At 41.6% G+C, this 16220-nt stretch overlaps 2 protein-coding genes across 5 annotated transcripts in view; one reads left to right on the forward strand and one right to left on the reverse strand.

The window, feature by feature from the left end:
* Positions 1 to 9950, forward strand: part of EIF2AK4 (eukaryotic translation initiation factor 2 alpha kinase 4) — a 103730-nt gene extending 93780 nt beyond the window's left edge. For 3 of the 4 annotated variants that reach the window (XM_054450905.2, XM_063652581.1, XM_054450906.2), the window contains 7 exons: positions 274 to 386; positions 3706 to 3764; positions 4657 to 4754; positions 6514 to 6582; positions 7119 to 7163; positions 8694 to 8812; positions 9381 to 9950. In XM_054450905.2, coding sequence (XP_054306880.1) covers positions 274 to 386; positions 3706 to 3764; positions 4657 to 4754; positions 6514 to 6582; positions 7119 to 7163; positions 8694 to 8812; positions 9381 to 9438 — 561 coding nt within the window. In that variant the 3' untranslated portion in view covers positions 9439 to 9950. The remainder of the gene's footprint in view (positions 1 to 273; positions 387 to 3705; positions 3765 to 4656; positions 4755 to 6513; positions 6583 to 7118; positions 7164 to 8693; positions 8813 to 9380) is intronic. The other variant, XM_054450907.2, reaches the window with a different exon arrangement.
* A 453-nt stretch (positions 9951 to 10403) lies between these two features.
* On the reverse strand, positions 10404 to 13811 carry SRP14 (signal recognition particle 14). Its single transcript, XM_054450908.1, has 5 exons — positions 13358 to 13811; positions 13141 to 13213; positions 12545 to 12657; positions 11341 to 11373; positions 10404 to 10854 (listed from the first exon to the last, which is right to left on the reverse strand). The coding sequence occupies exons 1-5, from the start codon at positions 13379 to 13381 to the stop codon at positions 10696 to 10698; spliced, it is 402 nt and encodes a 133-aa protein (XP_054306883.1). The 5' UTR covers positions 13382 to 13811; the 3' UTR covers positions 10404 to 10695.
* Positions 13812 to 16220: the final 2409 nt, after the last annotated feature.

The following is a 16220-nucleotide window of genomic DNA, read 5'->3' on the forward strand; positions in this document are numbered from 1 at the left end:
AGCAGCGCTGTTCACATTTTGGGCCAAATAATTCTCTGTTGTAGGGGGCTGTCCTGTGCATTAACAGCATCTCTGACCGCTACCTACTACATGCCAGTTGCACCATCCAAAAATGTCACCAGACATTGCCAAATGTCCCCTGGGGAGCAAAATTGACCCTGGTTAAGAACCACTGACCCAAACTATTGATTTAGTAGTCTTACTGTGGTGCTCTGAGCTACTCTTCTGGGTTCAGAAACCTCCAAATGATAGATCTGTTTCATTCTTTTTAAGGTTAAGTCTTTCGAGAAGGAAAGGCAGACAGAGAAGCGTGTGCTGGAGACTGAACTTGTGGACCACGTACTGCAGAAACTGAGGACTAAAGTCGGTGATGAAAGGAATGGCAGGTAACTTAGGAAACAAAAGCCGAGAAAACTGACTTCAGTTACCTATATGGAAACTACATAAATTTATTTTAAAAGTCAATTTGAGCCAGGTGCTATGGCTCACACCTGTAATCCCAGCACTTTGGGAGGCCAAGTTTGGGGAATCACTTGAGGCCAGGAATGCAAGACCAGCCTGGGCAACATACCAAGACCCCATTTCTAAAAAAAAATTTTTTTTGATTAGCTGGGCATGGTGGTGCATGCCTGTGGTCCCAGATACTCAGGAGCTGAGGTGGGAGGTTTGCTTGAGCCCAGGAGGTCAAGGCTGCAGTGAGCCATGTTCATACCACTGCACTCCAGCCTGGGTGAAGAGAAAGACCCTGTCTCAAAAAAACAAAAAGAAAGAAATCAATTTGATCCTTTTGAGAGACAAAGAAAGGTCAGGATTACTTTTAATGAACCATTGTTGTTTCTGAATAACTCAATCAGCAGTTTAATTGTATGACCATCTTGTATGAGACTAATCATAGCTTACATTCAACATTTGTTCTTCATACCATTTCCAAGAATACTTTATCATTTTGAAAAGCCTCAGGAGCCAAAATCTATCAGTCATTATCTTATTCAGTCTGCTCATCAGTGAATTTCAATAATATTTTGTCCGTGTACTTTGAAAGATGTAACGTTCTGGGAAAAGATCTCACTTCCTCATGATGGGAGTATCAACCATATGGGTAGGAATTTGGCAAAGTAAATTAAAAGCCTTAAAACTAAACATTTTTTAAAAATTGACCCAGCAATTACACTTTCAGGAATTTATAATAAAAATTATTTTAAAGATGTCTATCAAGGCTCATTTATAACAGCAGTTCTCAAACTTTTTGGTCTTGGAACCCCTTTACACCCTTAAAAATTATTTGAGGATCCCAAAGAACTTTTGTTTATGTGAGTTATATCTATAAATATTAAAACATAAACATTTTAAATATATTTATTCATTTAAAAATGACAATAACCCCATTACATGCTAACCTAACATATTTCTATTGAAAAACAACTGTTTTCCAAAAGAAAATTAATTTAGTAAGGAAAATGGCATTGTTTAAAATATTTGCAAATCTTTTAGTACACTGTTTTACATTTTTGTATCTATGTTAACAGTTTAGTAGAAGAAACAATTCTATCTGTTTATGTATTCAATCTGTTGTGATACCACAAATCATATAGTCTCTGGAAAATTCGGTTGCACATTTATGAGAGGATGAGAGTAAAAAGGCAATTAATATTTTAGGATTATTATGAAAATAGTTGTGACCTTGCAAGACCTCTTGAAAGGATATGAGGGACCTTCAAGAGTCTCTAGACCACACTTGGAGAACCTCATTTCAAAATATACATTGGTAGAAGATTGTTTGAATTATGGTAATTAGGTGAAATATTGTGCAGCCTTTAAAAATGAGGATTCTACTAAAGCTGAGTTCACTGACATGGAAAGATGTCCATAAATAGGATGTTTAATATAATCCCATTTTGTGGCCGGGCATGGTGGCTCACGCCTGTAATCCCAGCACTTTGGGAGGTCGAGAAGGGCGGATCATGAGGTCAGGAGATCAAGACCATCCTGGCTAACACGGTGAAACCCCGTCTCTACTAAAGATACAAAAAAATTAGCGGGGCATGGTGGCGGGCGCCTGTAGTCCCAGCTACTCGGGAGGCTGAGGCAGGAGAATGGCGTGAACCTGGGAGGTGGAGCTTGCAGTGAGCGGAGATCGAGAACTGCACTCCAGCCTGGGTGACAGAGCGAGACTCCGTCTCAAAAAAACAAAACAAAAACAACAACAACAAATATATAATCCCATTTTGTTTTAAACAAAATATACAACCTATACATAAAAAAAAGTCTAGAAGAATGTACCAAATTTTTAATTGTAGTTTTGGTTAGTGGGATTACAAGGGATCTTAAATTACTTTGTTAAGCTTTTCTATATATTTGCAACTCTTTTTTTTTTTTTTTTTTTTTTTGAGATAGGGTCTCACGTTTGCCCAGGCTGAAGTGCAGTGGTGTAAACACGACTCACTATAGCCTTAATCTCCCAGGCTCAGGTGATCCTCCCTTCTTGGCCTCCTGAGTAACTGGGACCGTAGTCATGTACCACCTTGTCCAGCTAATTTTTTAAAATTATTTTTAGAGACAGGATCTCCCTATGTTGCCCAGGCTGGTCTCCAACTCCTGGACTCAAGCAACTCTCCCGCCTCAAGCAATTCTTATATGTATGCTCATTATCAGAAAATACAACACTGTAATTTTTCTGACTTACATCAGCAATTCTCAACCAACAATGATTTTGCTTCCCAGGGCACATCTGGCAATGTATGGAGACATTTTTGGTTGTCACAACTGGGGAGTTTTACTGGTGTCTAGGAGAGGCCAGGGATACTGTGAAAACATCCTAAAGGGTACAGGACTAATACCCCCCAACAGAGAATTTCCTGGCCTAAAATTTCAGTAGTACCAAGATTGGGAAATCCTGGCTTATGGAAAACAAACCTTGCTCTGTTCTTCTCATGCCCCCACCCCTTCTTATTTGCACCTAGCCTTAACAAATTCACCACTAGGTGTTTCTGAGGGAACATAATGTTCTGGAAATCACCAGTATTGGAATTATAGATCTAAATCAAAGACAGAGGTTTAGAAGAGAAATCAAGAAATAGCCAAGTAGTGAGTATGGGGGAACATTACCAAGACACTTAAAAGGCTACATGGGATTTAGTTTTAGCAGGGAAAGGTTCAAAGTTTTTCCTCCATGCAAATGATTATTTCCCTGTTTTCCCAAGATAGAGTGCTGTTGTCTCTCTCAAAGGCTATAAATTAATTCACAGCATTTGAAAGAACATCCATTCACGGCTTTTTAAAGAATATCCTTATTTACCAAATGTTCGCCTGTGGGTGGTTGCCAAGGCTGCTGCCATAATGAAGGTGGGGCTGCTGTTATTCATGTTTCCTTGTATTATGAGGGGGGCGGAAAGAACACCCATTATATTTCATTGAAATCAGCTTCTTGTGTGGATCCAGGATTTCAAGCCCAGCTGAATAAATCAGAATGTTTTCTTTAGGCATTTGTTAACTTAAAAAGACATCCTTTATAATTTTTACTTGCTCTTGACCAAAGCATAACTAAATGCAAATTTTTTGTTTTTGTTTTTCCACCCACTAATAACCAAGAAGATGTTTTTATATTTAATGGAAAAGTGGCTCACTATACATGTAGTTCACTGTAAGTTATGTGTTGCTTGTGCCTTATTGACTGTTCTTTAATTGTTTTTGTTTGCTTGTTTTTAGAGACGCTTCCGATAATCTTGCAGTGCAAAATCTGAAGGGGTCATTTTCTAATGCTTCAGGTATAATTACTAATTATAATCTGAACATAATGATGCTTATATGTTTGCTCTAAGCACTTATTACTGTGGCTAACTGCTTGTGACATTGGAAATCTATTTTTAAGATAACATATACACAATAAATTGTACCACATGGGATTCATCCGTATGCTTTGAAGTCCACATCCTAGAAAATGTTAAAACAACTGGAATTTAGCTGACTCTTCTACTCTATCTCTTATTTTTACAAGTGATTTAATCTTCCTTTTACTTAATTTATTGTACAAGTGAGATGTGGATAATTTTCCTGGAGATTTTCCTCATACAGAGGATTGAAGGAAGTATTTTGAAATCCCTTGAAGAAGGACACTACACATTTTGTTTTCATGAAAGCCAAGAGGGCACAGTGGTGATAGTTATGCCTTTACTTTCATCACCTCTAGCAACCTTACTTCTTTTTCAAAGAAGTGTTCCAATTAAGGCCATGAGAAGACATATTTGGCTTTTAACAGAATTGAGTCTTTCCCATTCACTTCTGTTAGCACTAACTTTGTGTTGCCATCAGATTTCCAATTCTCGAAGGAATTTAAAGAAGTATGCAAGTTTGGTGATATTCAGCTTGATTTTCTTAGGCCCCTGAGGTTTTGATGACTCATGTTGCCTCCCTGCCCCTTCCACCACCCCCCAACCCCTGCCTGAGGAGAGAAGCATCAAAACTGCTGGGTGTTGGGGTTCTGGGCTCCTCACCTACCCAGTGCAGATGGCTGTAGCGATAGAAAACACAGCCCAGTCGTGATCTAGCCCTTAGAATCACGACAGGATGTCTACTAATAAACTCTGCCATCTCTCTGTAGTATGTTGTAGAAAGTGGGACCAGATAAGGCCATAAATTCTGAAACTCTCTTTGTCTCAGGTTTGTTTGAAATCCATGGAGCAACAGTGGTTCCCATTGTGAGTGTGCTAGCCCCGGAGAAGCTGTCAGCCAGCACTAGGAGGCGCTATGAAACTCAGGTACACTGGGTCAGGGTTTCTTTGGCTTTCTAATATGAGTTACAGAAGAGAAAAACAACAACAGGAAAGGAAAATAAGATAAACATGGAATTTCTTGGAAATATTTTTTCCAAGAAAAAAATTTTTCTTCCAACTTCCCTAACTGGGTGGCTTCTGAAAGCGTTATCAATACAAAGCATCTCTCTGGCTCCAGGATTCCCATCTGTCCTCCAGAGAGGGGCCATTGTGCACTGTGGGCACCTCGAGGCAGCTGTTGTCAGAGTGACTGCATCTAAATGAAAACTATCTAATCTGGCTCTAAAGGTAGTTGAGGTTTGTTTGTGCTCTAAATAGCAAAGTAGAAGAGGCTGATGACAAGACTTAAGGCAGGTTTCTCATTCCATACATGGTTTCGGCATTTGCTATATGCCTAATGGTGTGCTAAGGGCTGTGTAAAATGTAGAAGACATTAACATGGCCCCAGTCCTCAAAAGAGTTTATAACTTAGAAGCATATGCATTATATAGAGAATAATAAAAGAAAATAAATATAGGCCAGGTGCAGTGGCTTATGCCTGTAATCCCAGCACTTTGGGAGGCCAAGGAGGGTGGATCACTTGAGGGCAGGAGTTCGAGACCAGCCTGGCCAACATGGTGAAACCCTGTCTCTACTAAAAATACAAAAATTAGCCAAGCGTGGTGGCAAATGCCTGTATTCCCAGCCACTCGGGAGGCTGAGACAGGAGAATCGCTTGAACTGGGGAGGCAGAGATTGCAGTGAGCCAAGATCATGCCACTACACTCCAGCCTGGGCAACAGAGCAAGACTTTGTCTCAAAATAAAATAAAATAACTACAGTAGAACACTGAGTTAAATTTATAGAATATGAATGTTAGAGTATGCTGTGGACATATGCGAAAGAGTGAGTGTTAAAAGAGAGCAGTCAATTTTAGAAATGTAATCAGACTGAAATACAAAGATCAGGTACTTTATTTTTGTAAGCTCTTCTAGCTATTTCTCAGGATTTGGGTGGAAACCTATTTTTCCCATCTTCCTACTGCCTTCATCACCTACCAAGTTTCAGTTCTCACGCCATGTCCTCATTGCTGCCACCTCTCCCTTTTTCCCAATTTAGCTTCATACTATCATCTCTCTGTCTCTTTGTGCACTGTTTCACTGCACTGAGCCTTTATAAGGAATCATTTCAAAATTATGAAGAGATAATTGACAAGGATTATTAAACAAATGGTCAAGATAAGTTATAAAAACCTCATTTCCCCTGAGATCATATTGCTAGACACCCCTTTCTGAGTGGATTAAGAGCAAATCTTTTTTTTTTTTTTTTTTTTTTTTTTTGAGACAGAGTCTTACTCTGTCACCCAGGCTGGAGTGCAGTGGTGCAATATCAGCTCACCACAACCTCTGCCTCCCATGTTCAAACGATTCTCCTGCCTCAGCCTCCCGAATAGCTAGTATTATAAGCGCCCGCCACCATGCCCTGCTAATTTTTCTATTTTCAGTAGAGACAGGGTTTCACCATGTTGGCCACGCTGGTCTCGAACTCCTGACCTCAAGTGATCCCCCAGCCTTGGCCTCCCAAAGTGCTGGGATTACAGGCATGAGCCATTGCACCCAGCCAAGGGCAAACCTTTAGACACCATTTGGAATCCTTTCTAGGCTTTGGTGTGTTACCCTGTGATTGTATCCTGGGATAGGAAATAAGATGGCAAGAAAGATGGCTTGGTTTAACATGTTCTGAATTCCATTTTCTTATTATTTAGGTACAAACTCGACTTCAGACCTCCCTTGCCAACTTACATCAGAAAAGCAGTGAAATTGAAATTCTGGCTGTAAGTGGCTTTCTTTAGTATTTTGAAGGTGGCTTCTGTCCATACTGTCAAAGTAGTTGCCTCAGGGTTCAGAGTTTTTTTGCTCAGTGTCAGCAGAATTTGGATACAGGCCTTATTGTCACTGATGTGAACTACACGCAATTTAAAACTATTAAGAACTAGGGGGAGAATTTAAGGTTTTTTGTTTCTCCTCTTTGTTTCTCTGAAGGATAGAGGGAGGAAAATGAAAACAAAAATCATTTTCCTACATATTTCAGGCCTTTGCCTTGCTAAGCTTACACCGAATACATGTAGCAGTGTCAGACCTTTTGGGTGTGGTGTAGAGGGACGGAGTACAGTTTCCACTGCTTATTAATTCTCCAGGGCTAAGATCTTATCACTGCACAGTTCATTAAGCCCTTTTATAGCACAATAGCATCTCAGACTCTGCAAACCCTATTCATACTGCTGCATTTCATGTGACACTATGGCCACAAGGCAGTATTGTGCTGCTGAGAGTTCCCTGAGAGATGATGTACCTTTCTGTGTATTCACAGGTGGATCTACCCAAAGAAACAATATTACAGTTCTTATCATTAGAGGTAAGCAATATGAACTCTTCTGCACTGTGGCCTTTAAGATCCCAAATCTTTGCTGTTAGTTTGCCAAAATACTGAAGACAGCATTCATTAGTGATAGTATTTTTCTGGCAGCCCCAGGAATTTAGTAACATTTTTCCTTTTATGTGACACATATGTTCCTAAATCCTATGTTGAAGGACTCATACTTTTCTAGTGACTTTTTAATTTTTCAGATACTTATTTTATTAAAAAAAAAAAAACAAAAACAAACACACATACTGCTTTTACTACGTGTCAGGGTCTGGCAGGCCTTGTTGTAAGCATTTTACAAGTAGTAACTCATTTAATCATAACCACCCCAAAATGTAGATACTGTTTATTATCCCTTTACAGAGTATGGAAGTAGAGAGGTTAAATATCTTACCCGCAGTCACCCAGCTAGTAAGTAGTAGAACCAGGATTTGAACCTAAGCAGACTAGCAGAATCGGTGTTCTTAACCACTATACTATACTATCTCTCAAACCTCCATTCCAGCTAGGGAAGCTCATTTGCAGATTAGTACTATACAAAAAAAAAATCCTTTTCTAAAAATTAATTAGGTCCTTTATAGATATATATATATATTTTTACAGGTACATCCCTTTATCATCAAATAGCCTAAATAAGAACTTGAAAAATTTGAATAGTTATCTTTGCTATTAAGAACACTCAACTATAGTCATAGCTACAGGTGACTTTTGCAACATGTCATATCAAAGAATACTTTTTTGTCTATCCAGAGTGTTTAGTCACAAATTAAATTAGATTAATAGTGAACTTAGCCCTAGAACTAGTATTTTATATATCATTTGTTGTTCTCTTACAAATAAACATATACCACTATACTGGCAGTGTACTGATTTATGACCCAGTCAAATGGATATACTTAAGAGCTGCTATCACTGTTGTACAAAAAGTAAACGGAGGCTGGGTGCAGTGGCTCACGCCTGTAATCCCAGCACTTTGGGAGGCCGACGTGGGTGGATCACCTGAGGTCTGGGGTTCGAGACCAGCCTGGCCAACATGGTGAAACCCCATCTCTACTAAAAATACAAAAAATTAGCCGGGCATAGTGGCAGGCGCCTGTAATCCCAGCTACTTGAGAGGCTGAGGCAGGAGAATCACTTGAACCCAGGAGGCGGAGGTTGCAGTGAGCCGAGATTGTGCCACTGCACTCCAGCCTGGGCAACAAGACTGAAACTCCATCTCAAAAAAAAAAAAAAAAAAAAGTAAACGGTAGGCAGAACTAACTGGTCTAAAGTCACATCAGCACACTAGGGCTGCAGCACTGTTAATCAGGCTCTAATTAGGGAGTCTTGTTTTAAGGAAAATTGGTGCTTCAAAGGAACCCCAGCAGTCTCCTGACTGGTTCTGCTATCTCCCTATTAATTACTGATTCTCCTGGTATACTTGAAGAGGGAAATGACATTGGAATTTCATTAGTGACCCAGAAAAAGCCAGCTAGTAAACCCTAGAGACCTGTTGTTAAGTCTTATCTATTTTTTTCCTAGTGGGATGCTGATGAACAGGCATTTAACACAACTGTAAAGCAGCTGCTGTCACGCCTGCCAAAGCAAAGATACCTCAAATTAGTCTGTGATGAAATTTATAACATCAAAGTAGAAAAAAAGTAAGTTATCACTTGGGCATAGCAGGTTTCACATGGTTAAAATTCAGGGAGGGGTTTCAGAGTGACATTATTTTGTTGTCTTGTTGAGGTTTGACGCCTGTTAAGCTGTTCTTAGAACTGCAGCTGACAACCAATAAATCTTGCCTGGACTGTGAATCACAGTCATGATCTCGTCAATAACAAAACACAAGGGTCCTAGGAGTAGCTGTCCCAATTACAATTTTGTTCACCCAGGTTATTCACTTTCTAAGTATGTTTAAATGAAAGAAAATAACCATGACTACCTTGCTGTATGTCCTTATGTCAAAATGCCAATCAATCATTCATGTTATCATACACTTAAAAGACAACAAGGAAGCCTATGAGGTGAATGGTTATCTCCTTATTAGGACCTTATACTACAGACCCCTGTCAGTCACACCTTGTATAAAACCTATATAATTTTTTAATGAGCAGCCTTCCATCTTGTTTTTGCTTAAATAAAGCTCCTACAGGTGTTATAAAAATTTATTAGCTCTGTTCTTCACTCTTTAAACTGATTCTGTCCTTATAACCTTTTCTTTTGCAGGGTGTCTGTGCTATTTCTGTACAGCTATAGAGATGACTACTACAGAATCTTATTTTAACCCTAAAGAACTGTCGTTAACCTCATTCAAACAGACAGAGGCTTATACTGGAATAATGGAATGTTGCACATTCATCGTAATATAAAATTAAATTCTAAGAAGAGGCTGGGTGCAGTGGCTCACACCTGTAATCCCAGCACTTTGGGAAGCCAAGGCAGGAAGACTGCTTGAAACCAGGAGTTCGAGACCAGCCTGAGCAACAAAGCAAGACCCCATCTCTATAAAAACTAAAAAAATTAGTTGGGCATGGTGGCACATGCCTGTAGTCCCAGCTACTCCAGAGGCTGAGATGGATCATCTGAGCCTCAGGAGGTTGAGGCTGCAGTGAGCTGTGATTGCGCCACTGCACTCCAGTCTGGGACAACAGAGCAAGACCCTGTCTTAAAAAAAAAAAAAAAAAAAAAAAAAAAAAATTTTCTAAGAAGCTGTCCTACAAAGTTGAGCTTTGTTAGTTTTTCATGTGTAATATATTATAAATTTATCTTTTGGGATATAATAAATGCTTTCATATACCTGCTGCTTTTTAATTGTAAATCTATTAACACTAAAGGTTTTAGGGAGCTGGAACATAAGGTAATAGCCTTTTCTTCCCTTGGCTGTAATAACTAAGCACATGAAAATAACCAAACTAAAGGGCATAAAGAAACCAAAAATCATTATTACTTTGGAACCTTTATTCTTGATGACTTTATAGTATGTTTCTCCTAAAGGGGTTAAACAAACTCTCATTTGACTATGAGAACTGATCGAAACTTGGGGAACCATGATGATAAAATTATACAGCCAGGTGGGAAGCAGCTCATGAGATAACATGACTTTTTATAAAACTGTCAGGTTTCAATTCTAATAACCTAGAAGATATTATAGAGCTAAATCCTATTCATTAATCACATCATTCTAGATTTAGTAGTTATTGCCAGAACTATTAAAATGGGTTGGGAAAGGAATAAATAAAGAGACAGTGCTGATAAACAGACATGTTTAATGATAGCTTGCTCTTCACAGAGATGTCTACAGAGACTTGTAATCTATAATCCAGGAGTATATAACCATGCAGCACAGACCAATTAGCCAAATGCAAAATAAACTAGATTCTTACCACAACTATCCTATAAACACTGCAACTATTCTTTCCAAAAGGACCCTAATCTTATGTGAAAACACCTACTGTGGGGGAACCAGAAACCTAGCTATCTGGCCAAAAGGAAAAAATAGCAATTCAGTGGTTAATTGGTGAAAGCAGGAAATGTATGCCCTTTACTGTGCTGCTGTTGCTGCTGTTGCTGCTGTTGTTGCTGCTGTTGCTGCTGCGGCAGGTGCTGCTGCTGCTGCTGCTGCTTTGGTCTTCTTAGTTTTGTTCTTTTTGTCTCTCTTCTTCAGCCCATCCATGTTAGCTCTCAGGAGGTTTGAATAAGCCTGAAAGATACAACAGAGCATACCTTAGTGGGAAGATGTGCAAATTGGCAGAACAGCAGCCCTATTTGCATAATGGATTTAGGGTAGCCAAAAATCAGGAAAGAATATAGCACCATTGGACACTTGTACCAGAAAATGGTATAAGCATAAAACACTCTTTCACATTATAGCAGCTTCTGCAACACCCACAGACAGTTGCACACATTTTTTACGTTTTTTTTCCAAGGGAAAATTGCAGGCAACTTCTTGTTCAACTATACTATAGGTAGCATATATCTACAGCCTAAGACAAAATCTAACTTAAAAAAACTAGAAAGGCAGACGGTATTAGCGTTGAAATTCACACCCTGGCAGCTTTTACTTGAAACATACTGGTAAAACTTATCTCCGGAGAGCAGTGAACCCAAGTATCAATCTTACCCAGTGTTCACTATCATGCTGACTCTTGCCCTGAGAAGGGAAACATAAGGAACACCCAAAACTCACCATCTGAAACTTATTCACTTCCTTGGAGCTCACCTGAAAAAGAAGGAAAAAAGAGGTCATACCTATTATCCATATAAGCGTCCTTTTCTCCACCCCAGATAGTATCTCAAAAGCCTCCGGAAGACAGTATCCTTATCTTTAAAATACTTCTTCCCAACTTCAGGGTTCATAATACACGAATGGTTATTTTTCTACTCTACTTTCCTCTGCCTAGAGAACAAGAAAAGGAGCTCTGCATCTTTTTCCACATGAGAATTGCACCTAGAGGTGAAAGGCAGTAGGCTCCTTTAAAAAAAAAAAAAAAAAGCTTTGTTTCTCACCTCTTGAAATCCCTTAGAAAGGTGGCATTGGGTTTTCTCCCTGGGTTCCGAGAAAAGTCAGAGGACTTCTCAGTATTAATTTTTTATACATTAATACAGGATATATTTAAACTACTCCCTCCCCATCTTATTTTTAAACCTGCCTTCCATGAATTCAAGCATATTTAAGCACAATGCAAGCTACCACAAAATAAATTCTACCTCTGAAGAACACTCCTTAGGTTTTTGTTATTTCATGATATCTAACTTTATCTGTAAAACCACATAAGCTTGTTTTACTGTAAAAGTCCTCTCAAGATAACTTGTCACGGGAGACTTACCAACTAAGTATAGTCTACATTTTCATGCAGTCAGTATCCTACACTAATGTGATTTCTGTCACAGCAGAATAAAGTAGTATTCACTCAATTCAAGCAGTCTCTTCCTTTGCCTTATTCAACCTCCACTGAAAGACTAGGGCTCTTGACTAAATGTATATTTTCTCAAGTGTCAAACCTAACATTTAGCTGCATATTCGCCATGTGAACCACAAAGATAAGGAAATAATAGCATCACCTGGTACCAAGAAACTGCTTATTGAAGGCCCAGCACAGTAAGGGGCTAAGGAATCAAACATTTATGCCAGCTGCTCCTTACAGTACTACGAATAAAGACCAATATGCTACTTTCATTTCCACAAAAGTTTTAGCAGAACTAACGACTGTTTGACCTCTACCTTCTTATTTTATTCTTGAGGTTTCCACTACTAAAGTATAGGAAGGTCCTGGTCTCAAAAATAGCCACACAGGGCAAAAGGGAAAAATAAATAAAAGCCTGGTTCAGAAACGCCCCATCCTCTGTTAAGTCTTTACATTTCAAAAGATAGCCTTAGAAATTAAGCTCACCACAGTGCTGATCTTCTTCTTCCCATCGGTAGCTCTTAACAGACACTTGTTGTCTGCGGGCTCAAAGCCCTCCACAGTACCTTTCTTTGGAATGGGTTTGGTTCGACCGTCATCTGAAGGAAAAAATGCATCCTGGTGAACACGGCCGCGTACGTGGCTGAGCGGCAGACAAACAGTTAAAACAGAGGGGTGGGGGGTAAGTGATGATCTAATCCAGCCCCGCTGCTCTAGTTCTGTTAAACACCTCGTCTGCAATCACAGTCTGGCGAAACCCTGGAGAAACTATTATTTCCACGACGGAAACATGTAATATCGAAGCACGTTAAATTCCACTCAAAGTGGCGGCGTTTGGGATCCCTGACAAAGAGCCCTGGACTGCTTGGGGCCCATTGTTACCACAAGCAACCTAGGCGGCTCAGTGCTGGGGACTGCGCCAGCTACAATCCCTACTATTTTCCGGGCCCGAAGCACCGAATGTGCCCAGTACAGGGTGGCGGAAGGTAGAGGAAGGCGGCGGTCCGCGGCAGCCAGACTCCGGTGGCTCCCAGACACCGGGCACCCAGGGAGCATCGCCCGGCTCCCCTCCCGCTGCTTACACTTCTTCAAGGTGATATAGACGCTGCCCGACGTCCGGCACTTCTGGAAAAGTCTGGTCAGCTCCGTCAGGAACTGGAAAACAACAGGCCCAGCCCCGTTAGCCAGCCCCAAATCCTCGTCCCGCCGCGTCAAGGCCCTGGTCCTCCCGCAGGAGGCAGAGGTCTCGAGTAACGCCTGAGCCGCCCCCTTCCCTCGGCCGGCCAGGCCTAGCCATACCTGCTCGCTCTCCAACAACACCATCGCGGCGACGCTGGCTCGACTCCCTCCACTTAAGCCCCTAGCAGTGAGAGCCGGAAGATCGGCCTAGGCTGGGCGGGACTTCCGCTACTAGACTTCCATTGTCTTCCACCAATCTCTTCCCTTCCACCAATCCCGGCCTGCGCCCTCCCCGCGCCCTGCCCGCCTCGCGCCCGCGCCTTTAGGCGTCCGGGGGCCTGTGACCCGGAGGCTCTGTGGCTGTCCTGGGCAGTCACATGCGAGAAATCGTCTCACCCCAGCCAGTGTGAGGGAGTGAGAGCAAAAGAAAGTTTTGATAGCAGCGTACGATTTATATTCAGCTGTATGCTGGGCAGGTTACCTAACAACTCAGTGACTCAGTTTCCTTATCCGTAAAGTAAGGGTAATGATAGTATCTACCGCGCAGTGTGGTCGTGAAGCGTAAATGAAACTCAGATTGAATACGTAGAACAGTGCCTGGCACATAGAGGGTGTTCAGTAGGTATCAGCTATTGTTCTTTTCATTATTGTCATTATAAGTTCCTGTAGAGATCCTTTTATAGAGATTATAAGTTCCTGTAGAGATTCCTTTAGAGAGTGCTGCAGCTCTAGCCAGAAGGGCTGGGCCGGGCGTGGTGGCTCACGCCTGTAATCCCAGCACTTTGGGAGGCCGAGGCGGGTGGATCACGAGGTCAGGAGATCGAGACCATCCTGGCTAACACGGTGAAACCCTGTCTCTACTAAAAATACAAAAAAGTTAGCCGGGCGTGGTGGCGGGCGCCTGTAGTCCCAGCTACTCGGGAGGTTGAGGCAGGAGAATGGCGTGAACCCAGGAGGCAGAGCTTGCAGTGAGCCGAGATCGCGCCACTGCCCTCCAGCCTGGGCGACAGAACGAGACTCCGTCTCAAAAAAAAGAGGGGCTGGAGTCTTTAGTTCTACCTCTGATTAGTCTTTAGTTCTACCTCTGATTAGTCAGGAGAACTGAGTTGTAAGCCCTCTCTGCCAGTAGCCAACTTGAACCCTGGGCCCTCTATAAAGTCAAGCATTCCACCACACAAGAGGTTTTCGCTGAGTGCCTCTCAGTCTGTGCCAGGCACGGTGGTAGAGGTTGGGGATGCGGCAGGATAAGAAAAGCTAAGTTCCTGGTTTCCTGGAACTTGGGTTAAAGGGGCAGGGAGGAAATAAACAATGAAGCAAACAAGTAAGTAGTACAGCTTCAAATAATGAGTTCTGTGAAGACAGCTAAGCAGGGCTGTATAATGAGAGTGGGAAGGGGACTGCTTGGGTTGGGGTCAGGTGAGTTCTCGTCGAAGAGGAGAACTTTGAGTTGAAAGCTGAAAGGACCAGCCATCCAAAGATCTAGGGACACAGTGTTTCAGATACAGGGAATGGCTAGAGCAAAACCTTCAAAGGGGAAACAAGTTGCCCTGTGTCTGTAAGACTGGCAGGTGCGGGTGGGGGTGAGGAGGGCTTGTGGAGCAAGGAGTGAAGGAGTATGGAGAGGTAGCTGGGGACCAGATTATGTAGGGCCCGTGACCATGGTAAGCTTGGATTTTGTTCTAGATACAAAAAGAAGACTCGTTAAGGTAAGTTTTCAACAGAACACTGAAAATCTGATTTATATTTTTTAAAGATCCCCCTGTGTGTGTTGTGGAGAATGCACTGTAGAGAGACAGGGCAGGAAATGAGGAGCCCAGTTAGGAGATTCAAACTTAATGGCTTAAATATGTTCACTCTCTTGATTTCACATTTTCTTCCAAATGGCCAGCGCCCTTTGCCCACTTCCTGCCCTAGGCTGATGACCTTGTGTAGCCAACCTGTATTGGCTTTTGGTTCTCCAGGATTTGAACCTGTTTGCAATCCCCTGTTGTGTGGGTTTTGGTGAGAGGCAATAAATAAATAAATAAAAGGATCAGAGGGTCACTCTCTCACCTGCCCTCAGCACCTGGGCTCAAGCATATGACCTAACGTGGGTCAATCTGGTGCTCTCAACCAGGACTTCGACTTCTGAGCTAGTAATACCAAGGCCCAGGGCTCTTGCATAGGTGTCCAGTCATTTGAATGTGAGGATGTTTTTGCTCATCTGTATTGGCAGATATCATGAAAATTATGCATGGGCCCTTTTTTAAAACTTTTTTTTATCTCATCAGCTATCATTAGTGTTAGTGTATTTTACATATGGCCCAGGACAATTCTTTCAATGTGGCCCAGGGAAGCCAAAATGTTGGACACGCATGCTAGAGGTTATTCATATGGTGCCATCACGAAGTGGTCTTGTGTTGGCGGCCCTATAGGAGGGGTTTTCACCAGACTGTTCTAATCTTTGCTAGTCTTGAGGTGTACGAAGATGACTCCCCAATTTTTAATTATAGCTTTTACCTTTGTATTGAGCTCCAAACTTGCATATTCAGCTGTCCACTTGGTAGTTCCACTTGGATGTGTAATGAGCATCTCAGATATTACTTGACCAAATCAAAACTTTTTACTTCCCACATCTTTGCTATTTATTAAATGGCACCATCATCTGCCCAGTTACTCAAATAAAAACACCCATGAATCATCCCGGATTCCTTTTTCTTTTTGAGGCAGGGTGTCACTCTGTCACCCAGGCTAGAGTGCAGTGGTGCAATCTCGGCTCACTGCAGCCTCCACCTCTCAGGCTCAAGCTATCCTCCAGCCTCAGCCTCCTAAGTAGTTGGGTCTACAGGCGTGAGCCGCTGCCCCAGCTGTTCTTTTTCTTTTAATTTTCACATCTACACCTTCATGAGTCCTGTTGGCTATCTTCAAAGTTTAATCTGATTGCAATCACACTAGCATCTGGACTTCTGCAAAAATCTCAGTGGCAGGCTGGATGATCCCCCAG

This window comes from Pongo pygmaeus, chromosome 16 (genome assembly GCF_028885625.2).
Source record: "Pongo pygmaeus isolate AG05252 chromosome 16, NHGRI_mPonPyg2-v2.0_pri, whole genome shotgun sequence".
Classification (NCBI taxonomy): domain Eukaryota; kingdom Metazoa; phylum Chordata; class Mammalia; order Primates; family Hominidae; genus Pongo; species Pongo pygmaeus.